General features: G+C 40.8%; 1 protein-coding gene across 3 annotated transcripts in view; it reads left to right on the top strand.

The window, feature by feature from the left end:
* Nucleotides 1-21,099, top strand: part of SYNDIG1 (synapse differentiation inducing 1) — a 120,552-nt gene that overhangs the window by 39,557 nt on the left and 59,896 nt on the right. For 2 of the 3 annotated variants that reach the window (XM_036321004.1, XM_036321005.1), the window contains exon 2: nt 15,553-16,118. In XM_036321004.1, coding sequence (XP_036176897.1) covers nt 15,639-16,118 — 480 coding nt within the window. In that variant the 5' untranslated portion in view covers nt 15,553-15,638. Of the gene's footprint in view, nt 1-15,552; nt 16,119-21,099 lie in introns of those variants that run through there. The other variant, XM_036321006.1, reaches the window with a different exon arrangement.

A 21,099-nucleotide genomic window follows, 5' to 3' on the forward strand; every position in this document is an offset into this window, starting at 1 on the left:
ATGTATTATAGAATTTTACACTTGAAACCTATATAATTTCATTAACCAGTATCACCCCAATATACCCCAAAACCTCAAAAACATGTATTTGTAAAGATATATACACTCCTGTGTTCATTGCAGCATTATTCCTGGTGGCTAAGACATGGAGACAACCAAAGTGTCCTGCCATAGAGGATTGGATAAAGAAGATGTGGCACATACACACAGGGGAATATTACTCCGCCATAAGAAAAGACAAAATACTGCTATTTGTGACATGGATGGACCTTGAGAATATTATACTAGGTGAAATAAGTAAGTCAGAAAATGCTGAGAACCATATGATTTCACTCATATATGGGAAATTAAACTGAAACTCATGGGCACAAAGAGAAATGTGGTGGTTACCAGAGGGAAGGTGGTGGGGCCTAATATATGGTGATAGAAGATTATTTGATTTCGGGTTGTGGGCACACAGTGCAATATACAGACCTTGTACCATAGAAATCTACACCTGAAGCCTGTGTGATCCTATTAACCAATGTGATCCCAATAAATTTAATTTAAAAAAAAGAAAATTCTCAAAAAACAATCAAACCTTACACCTAAAGGAACTAGAAGAACAACAAACAAAACTCAAAGTGAGTAAAAGGAAAAAAAATGATAAATGAAATAGAGCCTTAAGAAAATAATACAAAGTTCAATGACACCAACAGCTAGTTATTTGAAAAGATAAACAAGATTGATAAATCTTTAACCAGACTCATCCAGAAAAACAAAATAAAAGGAATGGCTCAAATAAAATCAGAAATGAAAGATGTGAAGTAACAACTGGCAGCACAGAAATTCAAAGGAGTATAAGAAAATATAATGTTCAAGTATATGCCAAACAATTGGACAATCTAGAAAAAATAAATTCCTAGAAACTATAATCTTTCAAAACTGAATCAAGAAGAAACAGAAAATCTGAACAGATTGATTACAACGAATGACATTGAAAGAGTAATAATAAAAAGAACTTCCACAAACGAAAGTGCTAGTAGGGTGGCTTCACAAAGTTTCAAAGAAAAATTAAGCTATTCCAAAAAATTCAAGAGGAGAGAAAGACTCCAAATCTCATTTTACAAGGTCAATATTATCCTTATTCCAAACTAGATAAGCATACTAAAATGAAAGAAAATGAAAGGCCCATATCCCTGATGAGCATAGATGCAAAATCCTCAACAGAATATTAGTAAAACAAATTCAGCTAGACATTAAAGCACGGGTCCTCAAACTACGGCCCGTGGGCCACATGAAAATACAAATATTGTATTTTTTCCTGTTTTGTTTTTTTACTTCAAAATAAGATATGTGCAGTGTGCCTAGGAATTTGTTCATAGTTTTTTTTAAACTATAGTCCGGCCCTCCAACGGTCTGAGGGACAGTGAACTGGCCCCCTGTTTAAAAAGTTTGAGGACCCCTGCATTAAAGAGATCATACACCATGATTAGTGGAATTTCTTCCTAGGATGCAAGGATGTTCATTATTTGTGAATCAATCAACATGATACACCACATAAACAAAATGAAGGTTAAAAATTATATGGCCATATTAATAAGTGCAGAAAAGGCATTTGACACAATATAACACCCATTTATGATAAAAAAAAAAAAAAAAAAAACTTTCAGCAAAATGGGAAGAGAGAAAACATACCTCAACATAATAAAGACCATATAGGACAAACTCACGGGTATCATCAAACTCAGTGGGGAAAACTAAAAGCATTTCTTTTAAGATCAGGAACAAGACAAAGATGTTCACTTTCTCCACTCTTATTCAACATAGTACCGGAAGTCCTACCCACAGCAATTAGAAAATAAAAAATAAAAGACTTCCAAATTGGAAAGGAAGAAATAAAACTTTCATTATTTGGCATAATACTATACATAAAGAACCTTAAAAATTCTATCAAAAACTCTTAGAAATAACCTGAACAGTCACAGGAATCTTGAAAAAGAACAAAATTAGAGGTTTCACACTACCTGATATCAAATTATACTACAAGGCTATAGTAATCAAAACTGCATGGTACTAACATAAAAACAGACACATAGATCAATGGAACAGAATGGAGAGCCCAGAGACAAACCTATGCCTATATGGTCAATATATATGACAAAAGAGGCAAGAACATACAATGGGGTGATGTGTATACAATAAATGTTGGGAAAATTGGTGATACATGCAAAAAATGAAGCTATACCACCCTTTTGCACCATATACAAGAATAATCTCAAAATGATTTAAAGACTTAAATGTAGGACTTTAAACCATAAAACTTCTAGAAGAAAACATTGGCAATAAAAGCTCTGATATTTTTCTCAGCAATGTTTTTGTGTTTGTTTTTTTCTGACATATTTTCTGGGGCAAGGGAAACAAAAGAAAAAAGTTAAGTTTTTTTATAGCAAAAATCACCAAGGAAATAAAAAGACAGCCAACTGAATGGAAGAAAATATTTGCCAGTGATACATCTGATAAGGGGTTAATATTCAAAGTTTATAAAAAACTTATATAACTCAAAACCAAAAAAACAAATAATCCAATTTAAAAATGTACAGAGAACCTGAATAGTCATTTCTTCAAAGAGGAGATACAGATGACCAATGGGCATATCAAAAGATGCCCCAAGTCACTAATCATCAGAAAAATGCAAATTAAAACCTCAATGAGATATCACCTCACACCTGTCAGAATGGCTGTCATCAATAAATCAATAATCAACAAGTGCTGGTGAGGATGTGGAGAAGAGGGGAACCTCACGCACTGTTGGTGGGAATGCAGATTGGTGAAGCCACTGTGGAAAACAGTATGGAGTTTTCTCAAAAAATTAAATGGACCTGCCTTACGGCCTAGCAATTCCACTTCTGGGCATGTATCCTAAGAAGCCTGAAACACTAATTCAAAAGCATATATATACCCCTAGGTTCATTGCAGCATTATTTACAATAGACAAGATTTGGAAGCAGTCCAAGTGTCCATCAGTATTAAGTGGATTAAAAAGTTGTGGTACATCTACATGATAGAATACTACTCGGCCATAAAAAAAAAAGAAGGAATATTAACTTTTGTGATATCATGGATGGGCCTGGAGAGTATTATGGTAAGTCAAATAAGCCAGAGAGAGAAAGACAAATACCATATGATTTCACTTACATGAAGAATCTAATGAACAAAATAAATTAACAAAATATAAACAGACTCATAGATACAGAAAACAGACTGACAGCTTCCAGACAGGAGCTGGTTTGGGGGACTTAGTGAAAAAGTTGAAGAGATTAAGCAAAAGCAAACAAACAAACAAACAAACAAGAGTATAGACATGGACAACAGTTTGTTGCTTACCTGAGGGAAAGGGAAGTGGGGAAGGTAGATAAGGGTGAAGGGCTGGTAAATGGTGATGGAAGGCTGGGTGAAAAAGGTGAAGGGATCAAGTACAGTGGGACCTTGACTTATGAGTGTCCCGACTAACAAGTTTTTTGAGATACCAGCTGTCTCTCGGCCGATTTTTTGCATTGAGTTGATAGAGTAATTTGAGTTAACAAGCTCCTTAACGAGCTCGGTCTCAGAACGAATTAAACTCGTAAGTCAAGGCCCCACTGTACTACAAATTGGTAATCACACAATAGTAACATGATGTAAATTACAGCATAGGGAAAATAGTCATTAATCTATAATAATAAAACCATAATATGCTAATTAGACCAGACGTCCTTCTGGACAACCTTCTGGAAGAAGCCGGGGCTGCGAGGGAAGCCCGGGTCCCGGGTGCCAGAGGGAAGCCGATGCCAGCAGCTGGGGGAAGGAAGGCTTACTCTTGCACAGATTTCATGCATCGGCCTCTAGTATTGTAATAACTATGAATGATGCCAGGTGGGTACTTGAAATATCGGGGGGAACATTCTGTAAAGTATATGATTTTATAACCACTATGTTGTACACCTAAAACTAATACTAAATAATATTAAATGTGAACTGTAATTGAAAAATAAAATTAAAAATATAAAGACATTTACTCCTAGATAAGGAGATAAGGCATGCTGCCTATAAATTTCAAATATGTGAAAAAAAATAACAAAAATAGAGCTACTTTCAACCCAGCAATACAATCTCTGGGTATTTATATGAAGAAAACAAAAACACTAATTCAAAAAGTTATGTCACCTCTATGCTCATTGAAGCATCCTATATAATAAAGAGGTAATATGCAAACTGACCATCACACCCTCACACAAGATGGCCACCCCCTTGTGGTCACAAGATGGCTGGCAGGGGAGAGCAGTTGTGGGCAATAAGGCCAGTAGGGGCGATCAGTTAGGGGCAACCAGGCCAGCAGGGGAGGGCAGTTGGGGGTGGCCAGGCCTGCAGGTGGGGGCAGTTGGGGCAATCAGGCTGGCAGGGGAGCAGTTAGGCATTGATCAGGCTGGCAGGGGAATGGTTAGGGGGTGATCAAGATGTCAGGCAGAAGCGGTTAGGGGCAATCAGGCAGGCAGGTAGGTGAGCAGTTGGGAGCCAGCAGTCCCAGATTGTGAGAGGAATTTCTGACTGCCAGTTTAGGCTCGACCCTGTGGAATCGGGCCTAAACCAGCAGTCGGACATACCCCAAAGGGTCCCAGATTGGAGAGGGAGCAGGCTGGGCTGAGGGACATTCCCCCGCCCCCCCTCAGTGCATGAATTTTGTGCACCGGGCCTCTAGTTATTTATAATAGCCAAGATATGGAAACAACGGAGGTATTCATTGATATATGAATGGATAAAGAACATTGGAATATTATTTAGCAACAAATAAGAATGAAATCTTGCCATTTACAACAATTCGGATGGACCTAGAGGGTATTCTGCTAAGTGAAATAAGTGAACGGAGAAAGACAAATACCATATGACTTAATGCAAATGAATGAAAAAAGAAACTCTGCTGGATAAGCCTAGCAATCCACATTTTACCAAGCCCTCTAGGTGATTCTAAAGCGTGCCTAAATTTGAGATCATTTTCCTACAGAATCTTAGCAGAAAATAAGGATTCAGTCTCAACTTCTTAATCTTGTGTCTCTACCAAGACTGTATAACTAACTGCCATTGTTACTGTTGGCATTCTAAATCAATGCAACTCTACTTTTTCCAGTAATCTTTGTATGGGATGGTGGTAATCTTTGACAATTTTCCTCCATCACCAGCAATGTCTAAAAGTGTGCTCTGATCTATAATCTTATTTTCTAGTAAAAGAATCCGTCAGAGCATCTAGTCAACTTTAATGCCAGAAATGACAGTTTATGCATTCAGGTTTTAATTTCACAAATGTATTTTGTTTATTTCTGACTTCTAAGTTCTTCCTTTTAAAAAATATTCTGCATGTTTATTTTATAACCTTTATTTGATAATGTCAGTATCTTCAGTCATTTTTTTACCTAACTTGGTGGCTTATTTCCTAAAATGTTTAATTCCACACTCACATTTTTTATATCATTATCTATGGAAATATCCTGAGGCCAGAAAGGTTTTGCATTTGCTTCTGGTAAGAATTAGGGCCGGGGGATTCCCAGCCCAAAACACTCTGCACTAAGCATTCAACTGTGTTGTTCAAGTGACGTGTGTGTGAGTCCAGGCTTATAATTAAAAATTCTGAGATGAAGTCACCCCAGCACACTCCTAAAATAACAGGTTACCCACAGGACTTTTAGAGACAAGGATACTTTCCAGGCTTTCTGTCTCACTTAGTGGTGGGAGGAAGACTTTTGTTTGAGTCTGTGTCCACATTAATGGTCTCCTCACTGAATTCTTCAACTGCATGTGAAGCCTCCACATCTCTAAGCCGTGGAGTGGTGTGCGTGGGTGGGAGTGTGGTGTCATTGCTGTTGATGGCAATGGTAGTGGAGGCAGTACTTGTTCTGATGGTCGTGGTGTCATTAGTAGCAGTGGTGGTATAATGGTGGTGGTGGTGATGGTGGTGATGGTATGGAAGGGTTCGTGGTCATGAATTAGTTGTTTTTATCTGTGAAGGTACAGATAACAGCTATTTTATGGACCATATGACCTCTGCCACAACTATTCAACTCTGCCCCTGTAGTGCAGAATCGCCATAGGCATATGTGAAGGAATCGATATGGGTGTGGTTCAATAAAACTTTATCTATGGATACTGACATTTGAATTTCTTATTTTCATGTGTCTTGGAATATACTTCTCTTCTTCAACCACTTAAATAGCATGTTTAGCTTGCGGGCTATACAAATGCAGGTTTTGAGCTAGATTTGTCCTGTGAACTATTGTTTGCCAGTTCCTGGTTGTGGTGCTAGTGGTGGGAATAACGGTGGTGGTGAAGGTGCTGAAGGTAGTGGTGGTGATTGGTGATGTTGGTAGCGGTGATGGTTGTAAAAGTAATGAAAGTGACAGAACTGGTAAAGGTGAACATGGAGATCCTATATGGGCCTAGAAACTTCCTTGCCCGGCCAGTGTGGCTCAGTAGTTGAGCATCAACCCATGAACCAGGAGGTCACAGTTTGATTCCCGGTCAGGGCATATGCCATGGTTGCAGGCTCGATCCCCAGTAAGGGGCAAGCAGGAAGCAGCTGATTGATGAGTCTCTCTCATCATTGATGTTTCTAATTCTCCCTCTCCCTCTGGGAAATCAATGAAAAAAAAAAAAAAAAAAAAAGAAGCTTCCTCTTACAGCATCTTCCTTAAAACAGAGATGGAGACTCAAAGCTAAAAGAAGTTACTACAACTTGCACAGGCAGCAATGGTTCTAATAACTTAGGTTTTCTCATTTCCAATACCACAGCACTTTTTCTGCACTCCTCTGACCTTTGATGAATCTGATTTAGAATTTCTGGAGGAGCTATGACAAAGGCTTGCTCACTTAGCCTAAGTGTTGGTTGGCTTTGTGACCAGGCCACCAACAGTAATAAGTTTCCGGATGCAGCATTTTGCAATTGTAATGTGCCATTTAAATGTTAAATAATAATAACTGATCTGGTTCTTAATGCTTCATTAACTATCTCCATTGCCAAATCACAGGCTCTTCTACTTGTTAGTGCTAAAGGCAAATTTCGATTGTTTTAATGAGGGTTTGCTAGTAGCTTTTTTCTCAACATTCGGATTTGGGCAGAAGTACATACAGTATATCATTTGCTTCCCAGGAGGGAAGTATTGCCGTCTACACAAAAGGCTTCTAAAAGTGTTGGGGTTTAGGGAAGACCCAACACCTAGTGCCCTCCTAATGCTTTGCTTAAATGAGTTAAGAAAGGATTAAACGTGTTAGGAGCAATCTAATCTGTCACACGTCCCAAGCATCCAGGCTAACCTAATCTGCTAACTCGCTTAATTTTCCTCATCAGTTGCGTAGTTTGCTCTATTCTGTTTCTAATTGGAGAAACTGCTCTGAAGGTTTTGTGCTAAATGTGACTGTTCCTGCATAAAACTTGGCAAATGAAGTTTTTAATCAGACACACGGGTACAGATATTAGATACCACTTTGTAAAATTATTTCCACTTCACACACACACAAATCTTAAGCCCAGCAGTGCAGACCTTTAAGTCTTCCAGTGGAAGGGAAATGGGGAGAGGGGAAATGAGCGATTTGGGGGGAACAGGAGAGATTTTTGTAAAATCTAGAATTGTTCACAGGCTCCGAAAAAGAAAAGGAAAACTAATATGAAAAGGTTTTAGTGCTTCCATTTGTCTTTACTTGGTTTATGTCTTTGTCTGGGAATTATTACACTTAACAACACTGGTTCCCAAAACTTCCTTTTGAGTATTTTTCTAGTTTATTTTCTCAGAGCAAAGTGTCTATTAAATATTAGAGACAAGTCTGAGAAAAATGCGGCTTGTAATATATAACCCTGATTTCTACATGGATAGGTCCATGTTTAATTCTGTCATATTCAAAAAATAGGATTCCTGGTAGAGCAGGATTGAAGAGATAAGCTGTTTGGAGAGAGATTTCTTTTTCTTTCTTTTTTCTTCTGGAGAGTGGTTTCTAAATTAGGTTTAATGACATCAGAAGCAACAAGAATCAAATTCCAACCTAAAAGCAACAAGAATGGTGGGGGCACCAAGAATCCTATTCTCAGCCCTGCTCCCCACTGTCCTATCAACACCACTCTACTCTTCATTGTTACCTATTTTGGTTGCTTTTCTCTTCTTGGATGGCTCCTCAACCTTGGGAGCTGTTTATAATATTTTTCCCATGAATTATTCACAAACAGATTCAAGTACATCCTCATCTCTTTGACCAGAGTAGCTACAGTAGTCAGGATCAGCTGTTGTTCCTTTACCTCCTTCTGGACAAGCCCCCTGCTCTGCCTCCAAATCAGAGAACCTCAGGCTCTCTGTGAATAAGCTGCAGTTAGTACTCAACTTGTGAGACTTGGCGAGTCCCAAGCTAGCAAGGCCACCAGCTGCCCTAACTCTCAGAGGATCCAGCCCAGTGTGCCCAGGTCACGGGGGCTGTGCAGTGAGTACTATGCACCTGGCCAGGAGTTCTTCCTCGGCATTTTGGAGATGGCCTCAGTCCACACAGCCACCTCAGTGTTAGAAACCCAGTGTATAATTCACACCCAGGTGATCCAAACAGAACACAGTCTTCTGGAAAGTGAGAACCGCACACAACCTGGAAGAGAGGTTGTACTTGAGATGACTGAGTGAGGGACAGGCAGTGCACCTGAGTTCGTCACCTCCTGCCTGCCTGCCTGCCTGCCCCTGCAGGACCCATCAGTAAAGGGGAAGCACTCGCTGTGGAAGCAGTGCTTTCCAGAAGGGTGTCCAGGCACCGTTGTCCCCCGGGAAGGCCTCTGTTATCTGGTGTCAAGAGCATTGGGGGTGCTGGTTGTGTACTCTTCCAGCCACTGACGTGGCCACTCAGATTGCCTCTTTATGACGCATTTGTCAGAGATGGAAAATATAAAACAAAGGAATCATAACTAGTGCTTTGTTAGTTCATGTCACCCTAACGCAGAGGTTCTCAACCTGTGGGTCGCGACCCCTTTGGCGGTCGAACGACCCTTTCGCAGGGGTCGCCTAAGACCACCCTGCATATAGATATTTACATTACGATTCATAACAGTAGCAACATTACAGTGATGAAGTAGCAACGAAAATAATTTTATGGCTGGGTCACAACATGAGGAACTGTATTTAAAGGGCCAGAAGGTTGAGAACCTCTGCCCTACAGGTTCCTACAGGGCACCCAGCCGAGCATTAGAGGAGTGCACTGTGCCTCATTGCGCCAGGTCACTAGTGCTTACTGTGCTTCCTCTTATAACCATTCCCCGCACTGTCCAAAAACCCACCTATGAGTATCACATCCCACTCAAGGAGCCTTTCTTCAACATCCCCATCACCTGCTAAAGTAAATGTATCTCTAATTGGCACTCAAGACCCTCCAAGTAAGGCTTCTCCCCTCCGTCAACTTTATCTCCCAGCTCCCTACCCCTAGAATTTCCCTAAATGCAACCTGCAATGTCCCTGCCTCTTTGCCTTTGTTTCATGATGTTCCCTCTGCCTGGAATGTTTTTCTTACACATCTGCACCTGTTGATTTTTTAAAAGTACTTTATTATAGAAAATTGTAAGCAGATATGAAAATAAAGAGAATTACATAATAGATCCAAGGTACCAACTTGACTGATTATCAACCCAAGGCCAATCTTGTTTTCTGTGTTACCTACCTACTCCTCCTCCTTATCCAGATGATTTTTAAACAAATCCAGATATCATAGCATGTTTTTATCTGTAAACACTTTAATATGAAACTCTAAAAATAGGTAGCTCTTCTTTTAATTCTCATCATATACCCTCAAAATTAACAATATCTAAATAAATTATAGGAACTTATTTATTAGTGTCATCAGCTATCCACCAGCAATGTCATTTCCTCAATGTCTTAAGATAGAAATGTATAAGGATATATGTATAAATCTAGAGACATTTCTATATAAATATGTATGTATATGTGTTTGTGTGTACATATATATGAATGTATATGTATGTACATGTACAAACCTATATCCATATGAAAAATCTCAGTTCATTTGTTTGAATTAGATTAAAATAAGATATATATATATCTTTATATACACACACATATACATATAATTACTGTGTCTTCTACATCTATTTAACCTATAGACTCTTTCTCTCTCTCACTTTGTTTCTTAATCCTCACAAAGTCTGGGTTATTTTTTCTGTAGAGTTCTCCACATTCTGGAATTTACTTGGTTGCATACACCCATGATGTCACTTGACATGTTCCTCTTTCCTCTGAATTTCCTATAATTGATAGTTATATAAAATATTTGATTAAAATAACGTTGTATTTTGTTTTGTTTGCTTTGGCAGGAAGATTTCATGGGTGATGGCATGAATTTCCATCAGAAGGCATAATATAATGTCCATTGTCTTTCTTTTTGTCATACTAGTAGGCATTGAAAACCACCTGTCCTATGTAACATCTCTCTGGTCATTTTGATTGTAGTTTATATTCATTTAGATTCCACAGGAAAACCGCATCTGAATAATATTCTTTCAGTTCTTTCATATCAGCTTACATATAGCCTTGAAGATCATTTTGCCTAGATATAAAAACTTGACTCACACTTTAATGCCTTGGGTCTCTTCAGTACTTTACTTTACTGGCTTGTTATAAAGCTTTTTTGTTTACAAGTCTGATAACAATCTGATTTTCTTACCCTTTTAGTGACACAGGTTTTTTGGGGTCCCCCAACCCCAAATAACCAAAGTGGGGTGTTTTTGTTTTTATGTTTGTTTGTTTTTCTTTAAAGTTTAGCAGATTTACTATAATTGATATTTTGGTTGGTCATACTGAGTCAGTTTTTCCAGGTAATTATGGTACCCTTTCACCATGAATATCCAGGAAGCTTTATAGAAATCATCATTTTAGTACTTGTTCTTATCCATTAGTTATTTTCTTCTCTAGGTTCTCCTTTTATGTGCATATTGTGCTTTCTTTGTCTTTATTCTATATTTATCACTTTTTTCAAAATATTTTAGCACACTAAATGCATACATATTTAGTGTTAGAATTTGTTTTGTTTTGTTTTGTTTTAGTGTTAGAATTTGATTAGTTTTGGTAAATGCATACGTCTACATAACTTCAGTTCTCCCAAGATAAAGAATATCTGCATCACCTCGGAAAATTCCCTCTTCCTCTTCCCTCAAAATAGTCCTTCTCACCTGAGTCAGTATTTTGATGGCTTTCACATCACAACACTTTTGTCTACTCTAGAATTTCAAATGAATTTAAGTATTCATTTTTAAAAATGTAAGGCAGCTTTTTATTTTCCATGTCCTACTTATTTTAAGATATGATCCACTGTGTTTTTTCACTCTTCTGTCCTTCCTGGTCTAGCCTTGATTTCTGAAATTACTTTCTATTTTATTTCTAATTCCTGAATTCTGTTCACATCTTTTTCTATTCACAAATTACATTGCTTCTGATTCTTTCCCGATTCTGATTTGTGTTGTTCCCTCCCAGTTTTTACATTTTTTTTCAATTCCTGTTAGCTCATTTTGAAATACTAGATTTCAGTTTCATGTTGGCATGTCTTTGCGATACGTTCACGTTTAACTACTATTACAATGTTTTAATATTGCTTATTTTCATTGATTCAATTTTTAATATTAGGAACTCACCTTATTATTTCCAGGAAGCACCTAGCATAGTGCCTCGCAATAATAAGCTATTGATAAATACACATTTTATTGAACTGAAACCTAGCCTATTGGAACAATATGAGATTTTCACCACCCTGTAGTGAAAGCGATATCTTAAGTCCGTAAAACCTTAAGACTTGTGCCTAGGACCTACCAATCACAGAGCTGCAAGGACCTTAACACTCTTGCTCAACTACTGTATTAATAATTCCATTTTCACCCAGTGTGGGGCGTGCAGGAGGCAGCCAATCAAGGATTCCCTGTCACTATTGATGTTTCTCTCTCTCTCTCTCCCTCTCCCTTCCTCCCTGAAATCAATAAAAACATATTTTAAAAAAATTCCACTTTCATAAAGAACTTTCCCAAGATCATATAGACACATAGTAGCAAAACTAAGGCTAAATCCCTGGTGTCCTGACTCTCAGTGTAGTGCCATATATAGTATATTGACAGTCTCAAAGCAAAGAAAAATGTGTTTCTGTGCGATATAGAATGTGTGCAGATGTTACATACCTACTTTCTGTCCTTTTGTTTTCTCCCATGCATAGTCAGTTACTGATAGAGACCCTGGAAATATGTATTTATCAATAGCTTATTATTGCAGGGCACCTGTCCCATTTTCACCCAAACTTGTGGACAGGAGGGTTCCTTGAGCAAGAACACGAGAAGAAGAAGTAATGGGGGATCACGCTCAGGGACAAGGAGGCCCCTTTTCACCTCTCCTCTCCCCACTGCCAGCACTGGGAAAGCATCAGGCGGAGTGTGATTGGCTGGCGATGCACTCAGTCAGCTTCCTCTGCCAGACTCACAGGAACAGATGCCAAAGCCACACCCCGAGGATGGGATCAGGAGCTTAGCTGTGATTGCAGCCTAGAAAGAGTTTTATCAACACAAGGCAGCATCCTAGACATAGCAGAGCTGTTCAAGCAGAAATAAAGGACCAAGTGAGAGGGTTTCCTCGTCACAGCCACTGGTTCTGAGTATCAAGGGCTGAGAGGAAAAATACAAAATAAACAAAGTGTTATTTGTCATATCATATAACCAATCATATTATATGATGATATATCTGTTGTGAAGAGCCTTAGAAGAACACACAGTCACTGGGTACGGCCCCAGAGGGCAATGGTGAGGGGGCTGGTAGATCACCCAGCCGGTGGCAGCACTGGGGGCATGCTCTCTCCACTATATCTCTGAACCGCTAAGCTGGGGCTTGAAGAAAGGCTTATGAGGGAGGAGCGCATAGAAGGAAACATAGAAGAATTGGGTTAAGAGGAATTATGCAGTTGAAGTCTATATACGACAAGCCAGTGTGTGTTAAAAGAGATACTGACGCATGACGCAGGGACGAAAATAAAATCCCACTACTTCCAGCCCCTTTCTTTCAGATGTAATCACAATTTATAATACTCAAAGCTGGAAAACCTCACTTCATGAAGAAAATATTTATTTAAGAATGCAATTGCTTGATATGTTTACTTAATACTTTAAAAATATAGTAAATAATCTATTGTAAATTCGAGTCAACTTGTCCAACAGGCCAAACTTGCTCTTTCCACCCTAGCGTGGTGCCCTTCAACTTGAACGTGAAGACAAATCGCTTGTTCTCATGTTAAAATGCAGGTTCTGATTCAGTAGTTCCAGGGGGTGCTCAGGATTCTGCATTTCTAGCAAGCTTCCAGGGGGTGCTGATGCTGCCAGTTCTCACTGGGCACTTTGGGCAGCGAACTATAGAGAGACCTAAGCTGTGCCTGCCTCTCACATCTGGGGCTTGGGCAGCGCAAGGAGATCACTAAGTAGGGATTATGGGTATCACAAAAGACGATACTGTTTATGTCAACACTTTCACTGAGTGCCTGCTGCATAATGGGCACTAGAAAGGGGAAAGGTAGCACTGGTTCTTTGGTTTATGGAGCTCCTGGGCAGGAGCAGGGGCTGGAGGAGGAGGCTGACAGTAGTAGATGCCGTGTTGGCAGAGAAGGATGCAACAGGAACTGTAAGAGAAACATGGCACAGAGAAGGAAGAGGTCCGTCTGGCTGAGCAAGAGCAGGCGGTTTCATTGAGGAGGTGAGATTTGAACCGCGTATCCTTTGTAAGATGCTTACAGTGGGTCTGGGTGGAAGGAGCTAAGTCTGAGAATGAACCGACTTCAAGAAAATTATTCTAGTCTTGATAGTACATCCTGCAGATCACAAGCCAGGTGAGGGGCCCGGCATTGAGATCAACCCAGTGGCTTCTCTGTGGAAGGAGGAAGATTAACAAAGTTAAGAAAAGAGAGAAGCCACTGGGTTGATCTCAATGCTGGGCCCCTCATCTGGTTTGTAGTGTTTGGACCAGACATACCCCAATAAGCATATGATGCCAGCTTGTAAGATGATCAAGCACAGAGGTGATGCTCAAACACATGGTGTGCCTTGCTTGTTGCAGATGCTCATGACATCTTGTTCAGATACTTAAATTTGAGCAAACTACTCTGTGCTGTGTAAGCAGAGGTGGAAGTATGTTTCTGACCTCTCTTAAGTTTGACACAGTATAACACTAATAATAGGACCAATCTCTCAGTGCATAAACTGTAGTTCGACTGGTCATTTGTCAACTCTATTAAAATATTATTTCCCAGTTAGTCACCAAGGTGTCCTCTCTATCTCTTCTCCTTTAGTCAGTCTGAAATGGTAACTTCCGGTAACTACCACCAAGTAAAACAGTTATAATGTGAGAAAGTGCTTGAATCTCATAGAAAGCTGGAGCACCCTAAGCCCACAAGACAGAATATTTTCCTGAATATTAGTTAACTTGCAAAGATGAAAAACCTGAGGAAATTCATTCTTTAGCTCCAAAAATCTCAAGCTTGGTTTTTTTTTTTTTTTTAACATTTGAAATCCTAGAAAGAAACACAATCTAGGGAGAAACAATTTGGAGGACTTCTTAATTATGTCCCTAATATGTAGATATTTTTCTAAGTTGAGCACCATTAAGGCAAAGAAATTTCTTGGCTGATTCCCGGGACTATGCTGGAAGTCCAGTAGGCAGGTGTGTTGAGCTAATTCTAATACCTACCTCAGAATATACATGTATTTCCTCAGTTGGGGAATTTTGTCCATCTACAATACAATGGTATGATCTTGTCATTTATTTTCTAATCTGTGTGGGATGTTATCTAAACCCTTTCTTTTTTGGGTGTGTGTTGCTTGCTGGAATGAGTAGCCATGGACCTGGAAGAGTCCAGCTCTATTACAGATGTACAGCCTTGTTCTCCTGAGGGCCAGTCTGATGCTAATGTGATTGGGTTTACCTGTGAGATTCGGGATGAGTGCTGCCCATCACAGGTTTCTCTAGAGCTGCAGTGATTCCAATTTCTGCAGAGTCCTTTTTAGAAACAGACTTTATAGAGATGCAGATAATCAGTTTCTGCTTTACTCTGGCCGGCTGCTCTGATAAAGCCTTTTTAAAATTGGAGGATTAGATGCCCTCGCCCATGTAGCTCAGTTGGTTGGGCCTTGTCCAGTGGACTGAAAAGTTTCTGGTTCGATTCTCAGTCAGGGCACATGCCTGGGTTCAGGGCTCAATCCCTAGTAGGTGGTGTGCAGGAGACAGCTGGGGGCATGCAAGAGGCTGCTAATCAATGCTTCGCTCTCACATCAATGTTTTTCTCTCCCTCTCCCTTTCTCTCTCTCTAAAAAAAAGGCCAATTAAAAAATCTTAAAAATATAAAACTGGCAGAATCGGTAGGGCTGGACTCTCATCTCCCTCTCCTAGCCATGGTGCGTACTGGCTGACTGGTATACCTGAGAGAACAAGGGTCTGGGTGATGAGCTCTTTTTCAGGTGTGATTTTCTTGTCTCATCTCTGTTTTATTCTCCTCCAGGAGAAATGGGTTCCATGAGGCAAGTGTGACCCTGAAGCCCAGCCCTGCAGCCACAGCCCGACACCCCGCTGGGCAGGCGGAGCACCATGGATAGCATCATTGAACAGAAGAACATGCTGATGCACAGTAAGATCACTGATGCTGGCAAGAGGAATGGCTTAATTAACACCAGGAACTTCATGGCTGAGAGCAGAGATGGCCTGGTGTCCGTTTACCCAGCACCCCAGTACCAGAACTGCCGGCTGCTGGGCAGTGCGGCAGCAGCCACCCTGGACAGCGGCAGGAGTGAGCCGGTCCAGCAGCTGCTGGACCCCAACACCCTGCAGCAGTCGGTGGAGTCCCACTACCACCCTAACATCATCCTCTACTCCGAGGGCATGCTGCGCTCCTGGGGGGATGGCGTGGCTGCCGACTGCTGCGAGACCACCTTCATTGAGGACCGGTCACCCACCAGAGAGAGTCTGGAGTACCCCGATGGGAAGTTCATTGACCTCTCAGCTGATGACATCAAAATCCACACCCTCTCCTATGATGTGGAGGAGGAAGAGGAATTTCAGGATCTGGAGGTCAGATGGGAATGGGATGTGGTGATTTGGTGGGAATCCACGAGAGCCTGGCAAAAATTAGAGAATGAAACTAGTGTGATAAAATGCAGAGAAACTGAAACATTTTGGGTGCCCCTTAAACTCTCTAGTGTTGGCGGAAGATGGGAGGAGTGGAGAGAGACGAAATGACCAAGACCAGTGAGGGCTTCAGCAGGAATTCTCATCAGAAATGCCCTCAGGTAATAGCTGTGGCGATAGGGTTACAGGTGGACTTAAAGGTTGGCAGCACCAGCAGGCCACTTGGGGACTCCCGCTAACACCCCACCCCCAGGAAAGAGGGGTCATTGGCAAAGTGAACAAGGTGAGAGGGACATGTGGCGCTAGGGCGGCAAAAGGCTAGAAATGCGCGTGTGTTGACAATTTGGGAAGTATTTTTGCTGCCACACGTGCGTGGTTTCCATAATTTGGCATGCCAACGTTTCTACTGAAGGCTCATTGGTAGAGCTAAAACCTGCTGGAAGGAGTAGTAGAATTGGTAGCCTTAAGAGAAGGGAAGTTAAATTATCGCAAGAGTCACTTCTTCATTAGACTGGAGAGCAGGTCAGGGTGGTCGGATTACATTCTTAGAAACATGCACATTGACGTGGTGTAACATGCACAGCAACCTCCGGTTTAGCTTGTCCCTTCTCCTTCGATGAAGCGCCCCAAGTGGGAGGTTCTTTTGTTCCCAGACCTGAACAAAAGCCATGCATTTGTCAATGAAGAGGCAGAAGCCCCAGCTTAAGGAAGGAATTTCACTGCCTTGAAGATAGAGGACATTCCTCCAGGACATGAATGGCAGAGAAAGAAGAGCCAGATTTTCTGGTGGAGGCTGGAGAGAGCAAGAAAGAGGTTTGGAGTAGAATCAGACCCACACTCATGGAGCCCGGACTAGGTAGAAGTCCAATGAAATAATGAGGGATTGATGGGTCAATAAGACCAGAATGATCAGGACTGGAGGTAAAAAAAGCAGTTGGAGAGAGATGTTCATTTTTTATTGCGGTGACATTGGTTAAAAAATCATACAGGTTTCAAGTACACAGTTCTATAATGCATCATCTGTATATTGTATTGTGTGTTTACCTCCCCCCCCCCCCCAGTCTAGTCTCCTTCCATCACTATTTACACCCCCTTTACTTTCTCCTACCTCCCCTCACGGCCCTTTCCCTCTGGCAATCACCATACTGTTCTCTGCATCCATGAGTCTGTCTTCCCTTTGTTTGTTAGTTTACTTTGTACATTTGATTCCACATATAAATGAAAAAATCTTGGATATTTCTCGTAGCCATATTTTTTTCTGACATATGACCTCCGGCAAGGGAAACAAATGAAAAAATAAGCAAATGGGACTACATCAAACTAAAAAGTTTTTGAACAGCAAAGGAAACCATCAACAAAATGAAAGAGAAATAAATTGTATGGGAGAACATATTCGCCAATGACACATTAATTTCCAAAATACATAAAGAACTTACACAACTCAACACCAGGAAAACAAACAATCTAATTTAAAAATGGGCAAAGGACCAGAATAGACACTTCTCCAAAAAGGACAGACAGATGGCCAATAGACAAAATGTTCAAGGCCACTAATCATCAGAGAAATGCAAATTAAAACCACAATGAGCCCTGGCTGGTTTGGCTCAGTGGTTAGAGTGTTGGACTGTGGCCTGAAGGGTCACAGGTTTGATTCCTGGTCAAGGGAACATACCTCAGTTGCAGGCTCCATCCCCGGCCCGGGTTAGGGCGAATGCAGGAGGCAACCAATTGATGTGTCTCTCTCACCTTGATGTTTCTCTCTCTCTCTCTCTTCCCACCTCCTCTCTCTCCTTCATTCTCTCTAAAAATCAATGGAAAAATATCCTCGGGTAAGCATTAAAAAAATAAAAACCACACACACAATGAGATATCACCTCAAGCTTGTCAGTATGGCTATCATCAGTAAATTAACAAACAACAAGTGCTGCTGAGGATGTAGAGAAAGGGCAACCCTCATGCACTATTGATGAGAATGCAGATTGGTGCAGCCACTGTGGAAAACAGTAGGAGAGAACTAAAATAATTAGAAATGGAACTGCTTTATGACTTAGCAATTCCACTTCTGGGAATATATCCCAAAAACCCAAAACCCTAATTCAAAAGACTACATGTACCGCATGTTCATTGCAGTGTTATTTACAATAGTCAAGGTTTGGAAGCAGCCCAAGTGCCCATCAGTAGATGAGTAGATAAAAACGCTGTGGTCTAGTTATACAATGGAATGCTACTCAGCCTTTAAAAATAAGGAAATCTTACCTTCTGGGACAGTATGGAAGGACCCAGAGCCTATTATGCTAAGTGAAATAAGCCAGTCAGAGAGAGAGAGAGAGAGATGTTTCAGTTAGAAGAGAAATTCAGAAATGGAAAAATAAAAAGTGATGTAGCAATCCCTATGCATGGAGCTGAAAACCAACTGACAGGCTGTGGAGAGAAGTTCGAGTGGGAAAGGCTATACAAGGAGACCTTCAGGCAGTTGATGGCACCTGTTAAGGGGAAGAGAAGGGTGTGAGCCCTGGCAATGCTAGAGTTTTGAGAAAGTTGGGAGAGGGCTTTGGCTTCCATTCAAAAGCCTCTGTGAAGTGTCCACTCTGTTAAGGTCTGAGGTGTTTTTGCTAAAAGCAAAAGTAGAAATGCTGCTTACCTGCATACAGTTTAGGAAGCAGATACAAAAAATGCAATGTCATCATAACAGAGAGTTGTAATGGACTTCCCAGTCTGCCTTGAGAGCATCTAAAGGAGGGGATGGGGCTCCTGCACTGCACCTTGAGGAGGAGAACCAGACTATTGGCCAAGAAGGACTGTGGGGAGGTGGTGGGAGAATTTCAGTCCAAGGAGACATGTGAGCAGATAAAACATGGAGGCATCCAACCTAGATCTGCAGGGAACACTAACTAGTTAGAATCGAAAAAAACCTATGGATCATGGTGAGGTCTTGGAGACAGGATCTAAAACAGTGGTTCTCAACCTTCCTAATGCCGCGACCCTTTAATACAGTTCCTCACGTTGTGGTGACCACCAACCATAAAATTATTTTCATTGCTACTTCATAACTGTAATGTTGCTACTGTTATGAATCGTAATGTAAATATCTGATATGCAGGATGTATTTTCATTGTTACAAATTGAACATAATTAAAGCATAGTGATTAATCAAAAGAACAATATGTAATTATATATGTGTTTTCCGATGGTTTTAGGCGACCCCTGTGAAAGGGTTGTTCGACCACCAAAGGGGTCGCGACCCACAGGTTGAGAACCGCTGACCTAAAAGAAGTAGGGTCCCATCACTGAGGGCTTACCAGCCTTCTAAGGGAGGCTGGATTTTAGGTGGGTAACTACAAGACAGGAAGGATGGACAAGTAATAGTGACAAGAAAGAGTCCTCTGGGGAGGTGGGGTGTGGGAAGAGGCCCAGGCCCATCTATAGCTTCAGGCCTGTTCAGGGTACTGCTGTGCTGCACCACACAGGCCAGGCTGCTGGACACCCTGATGGCTACTGGGAGTAGGGAACCACTGAGGGGTTTCAGGCAGTAGGACCACGGTCAGATCCATATTTTTGGAAGCTGTTCTGGCTGCAGAGTGGGACACGTGTGTAGGGGAGATGGAGGTGAGACAGGAGGGAGGCACAGAGCCTGTTGGGGGCCTATTGTCAGAGATGGTGAAAGAGAGAATCCAGACAGCATTAAACTGAATATCTTAAAAGTGAAATAGGCCATTGTTTGGAGATGATGGGAAGGAAGGAGTTAGGCCTCTTTCTTTCTTTCTTTCTTTTTTTTTTAAAAATGAATTTATTGGTTTGACATTGGTTCACAAAACCATACAGGTTTCAAGTGTACAACTCAATGAAACATTATCTGCACACTGCATCATGTGCCTATCACCCCAAGCAAAGTCTCTCTCCATCCCCACTCCCCCCGCTTTTGTCCACCTCCACCTAGCCCCCCAGCCCTTTCCCTCTGGCTATCACCGCACCGTGGTCTGTGTCTGTGTGTTACTTATGAAGGTGCAGGCATTAGCCAAAAAACATATATCCACAGACCTCTCTTGTACATAGATGTTTCCAGTCCCCTAAGTGGTCAAGCTGGCCAACAAAGGATTTTTATTTTTATTTATTTATTTTTTTAAATATATTTTTTTATTGATGTTTTACAGAGAGGAAGGGAGAGGGATAGAGAGTTGGAAACATCGATGAGAGAAACACCGATCAGCTGCCTCCCGCACACTCCCCACTGGGGAATGTGCCCACAACCAAGGTACATGCCCCTGACCAGAATCGAACCCGGGACCCTTGAGTCCGCAGGCCAACACTCTATCCACTGAGCCAACCGGTCAGGGCCCAACAAAGGATTTTTAGTTTTACTAAGAGTTTTCGGAAATCAGCTTCAATATATAATATCCACCAGCAGTTCAAAGTTTGGAATAGTTATTAGATTGAAAATGTAAAAGAAATTCCTGAATGTCTCCATCATTCTTTTGTCACTTGTTATACTCATATGTTTCATATCCATATCCTTGAATAGGTACAGTAGGCTAAGGTCAGTGGAGATGAACAGGTTATTAGCATATCTTTTTTTTTTTTTTTTGCCATGATGCTCAAAGTGTTTCTATTTAAAGCACAATGGAAAAGAGAGGGAAAAATGTATGCAATGCTTAATCCTCAAAGGAAAAAATTCAAGTTAAAGTGTGAGCTTTTCCTTCTAAAATGACATGTGTCAAATAATTTTAGACATATAAAAATGTTGCAAGAACAATGCAAAGCACTCCTGTATACTTACTTGTCACCTACTTTTCTCCAGTCTCAATAGTTTATCATATATGCTTTTTCTTTCCATCAGTATACATGTTTTTCTGAGCTATTTGCAAGTAAGTTACAGACATGAAATTCCTTTTCCCCTAAAGGAATCATGCGTTTTCTAAAAACAACA

The sequence above is a fragment of the Myotis myotis genome, unplaced genomic scaffold (genome assembly GCF_014108235.1).
Source record: "Myotis myotis isolate mMyoMyo1 unplaced genomic scaffold, mMyoMyo1.p scaffold_m19_p_9, whole genome shotgun sequence".
NCBI lineage: Eukaryota > Metazoa > Chordata > Mammalia > Chiroptera > Vespertilionidae > Myotis > Myotis myotis.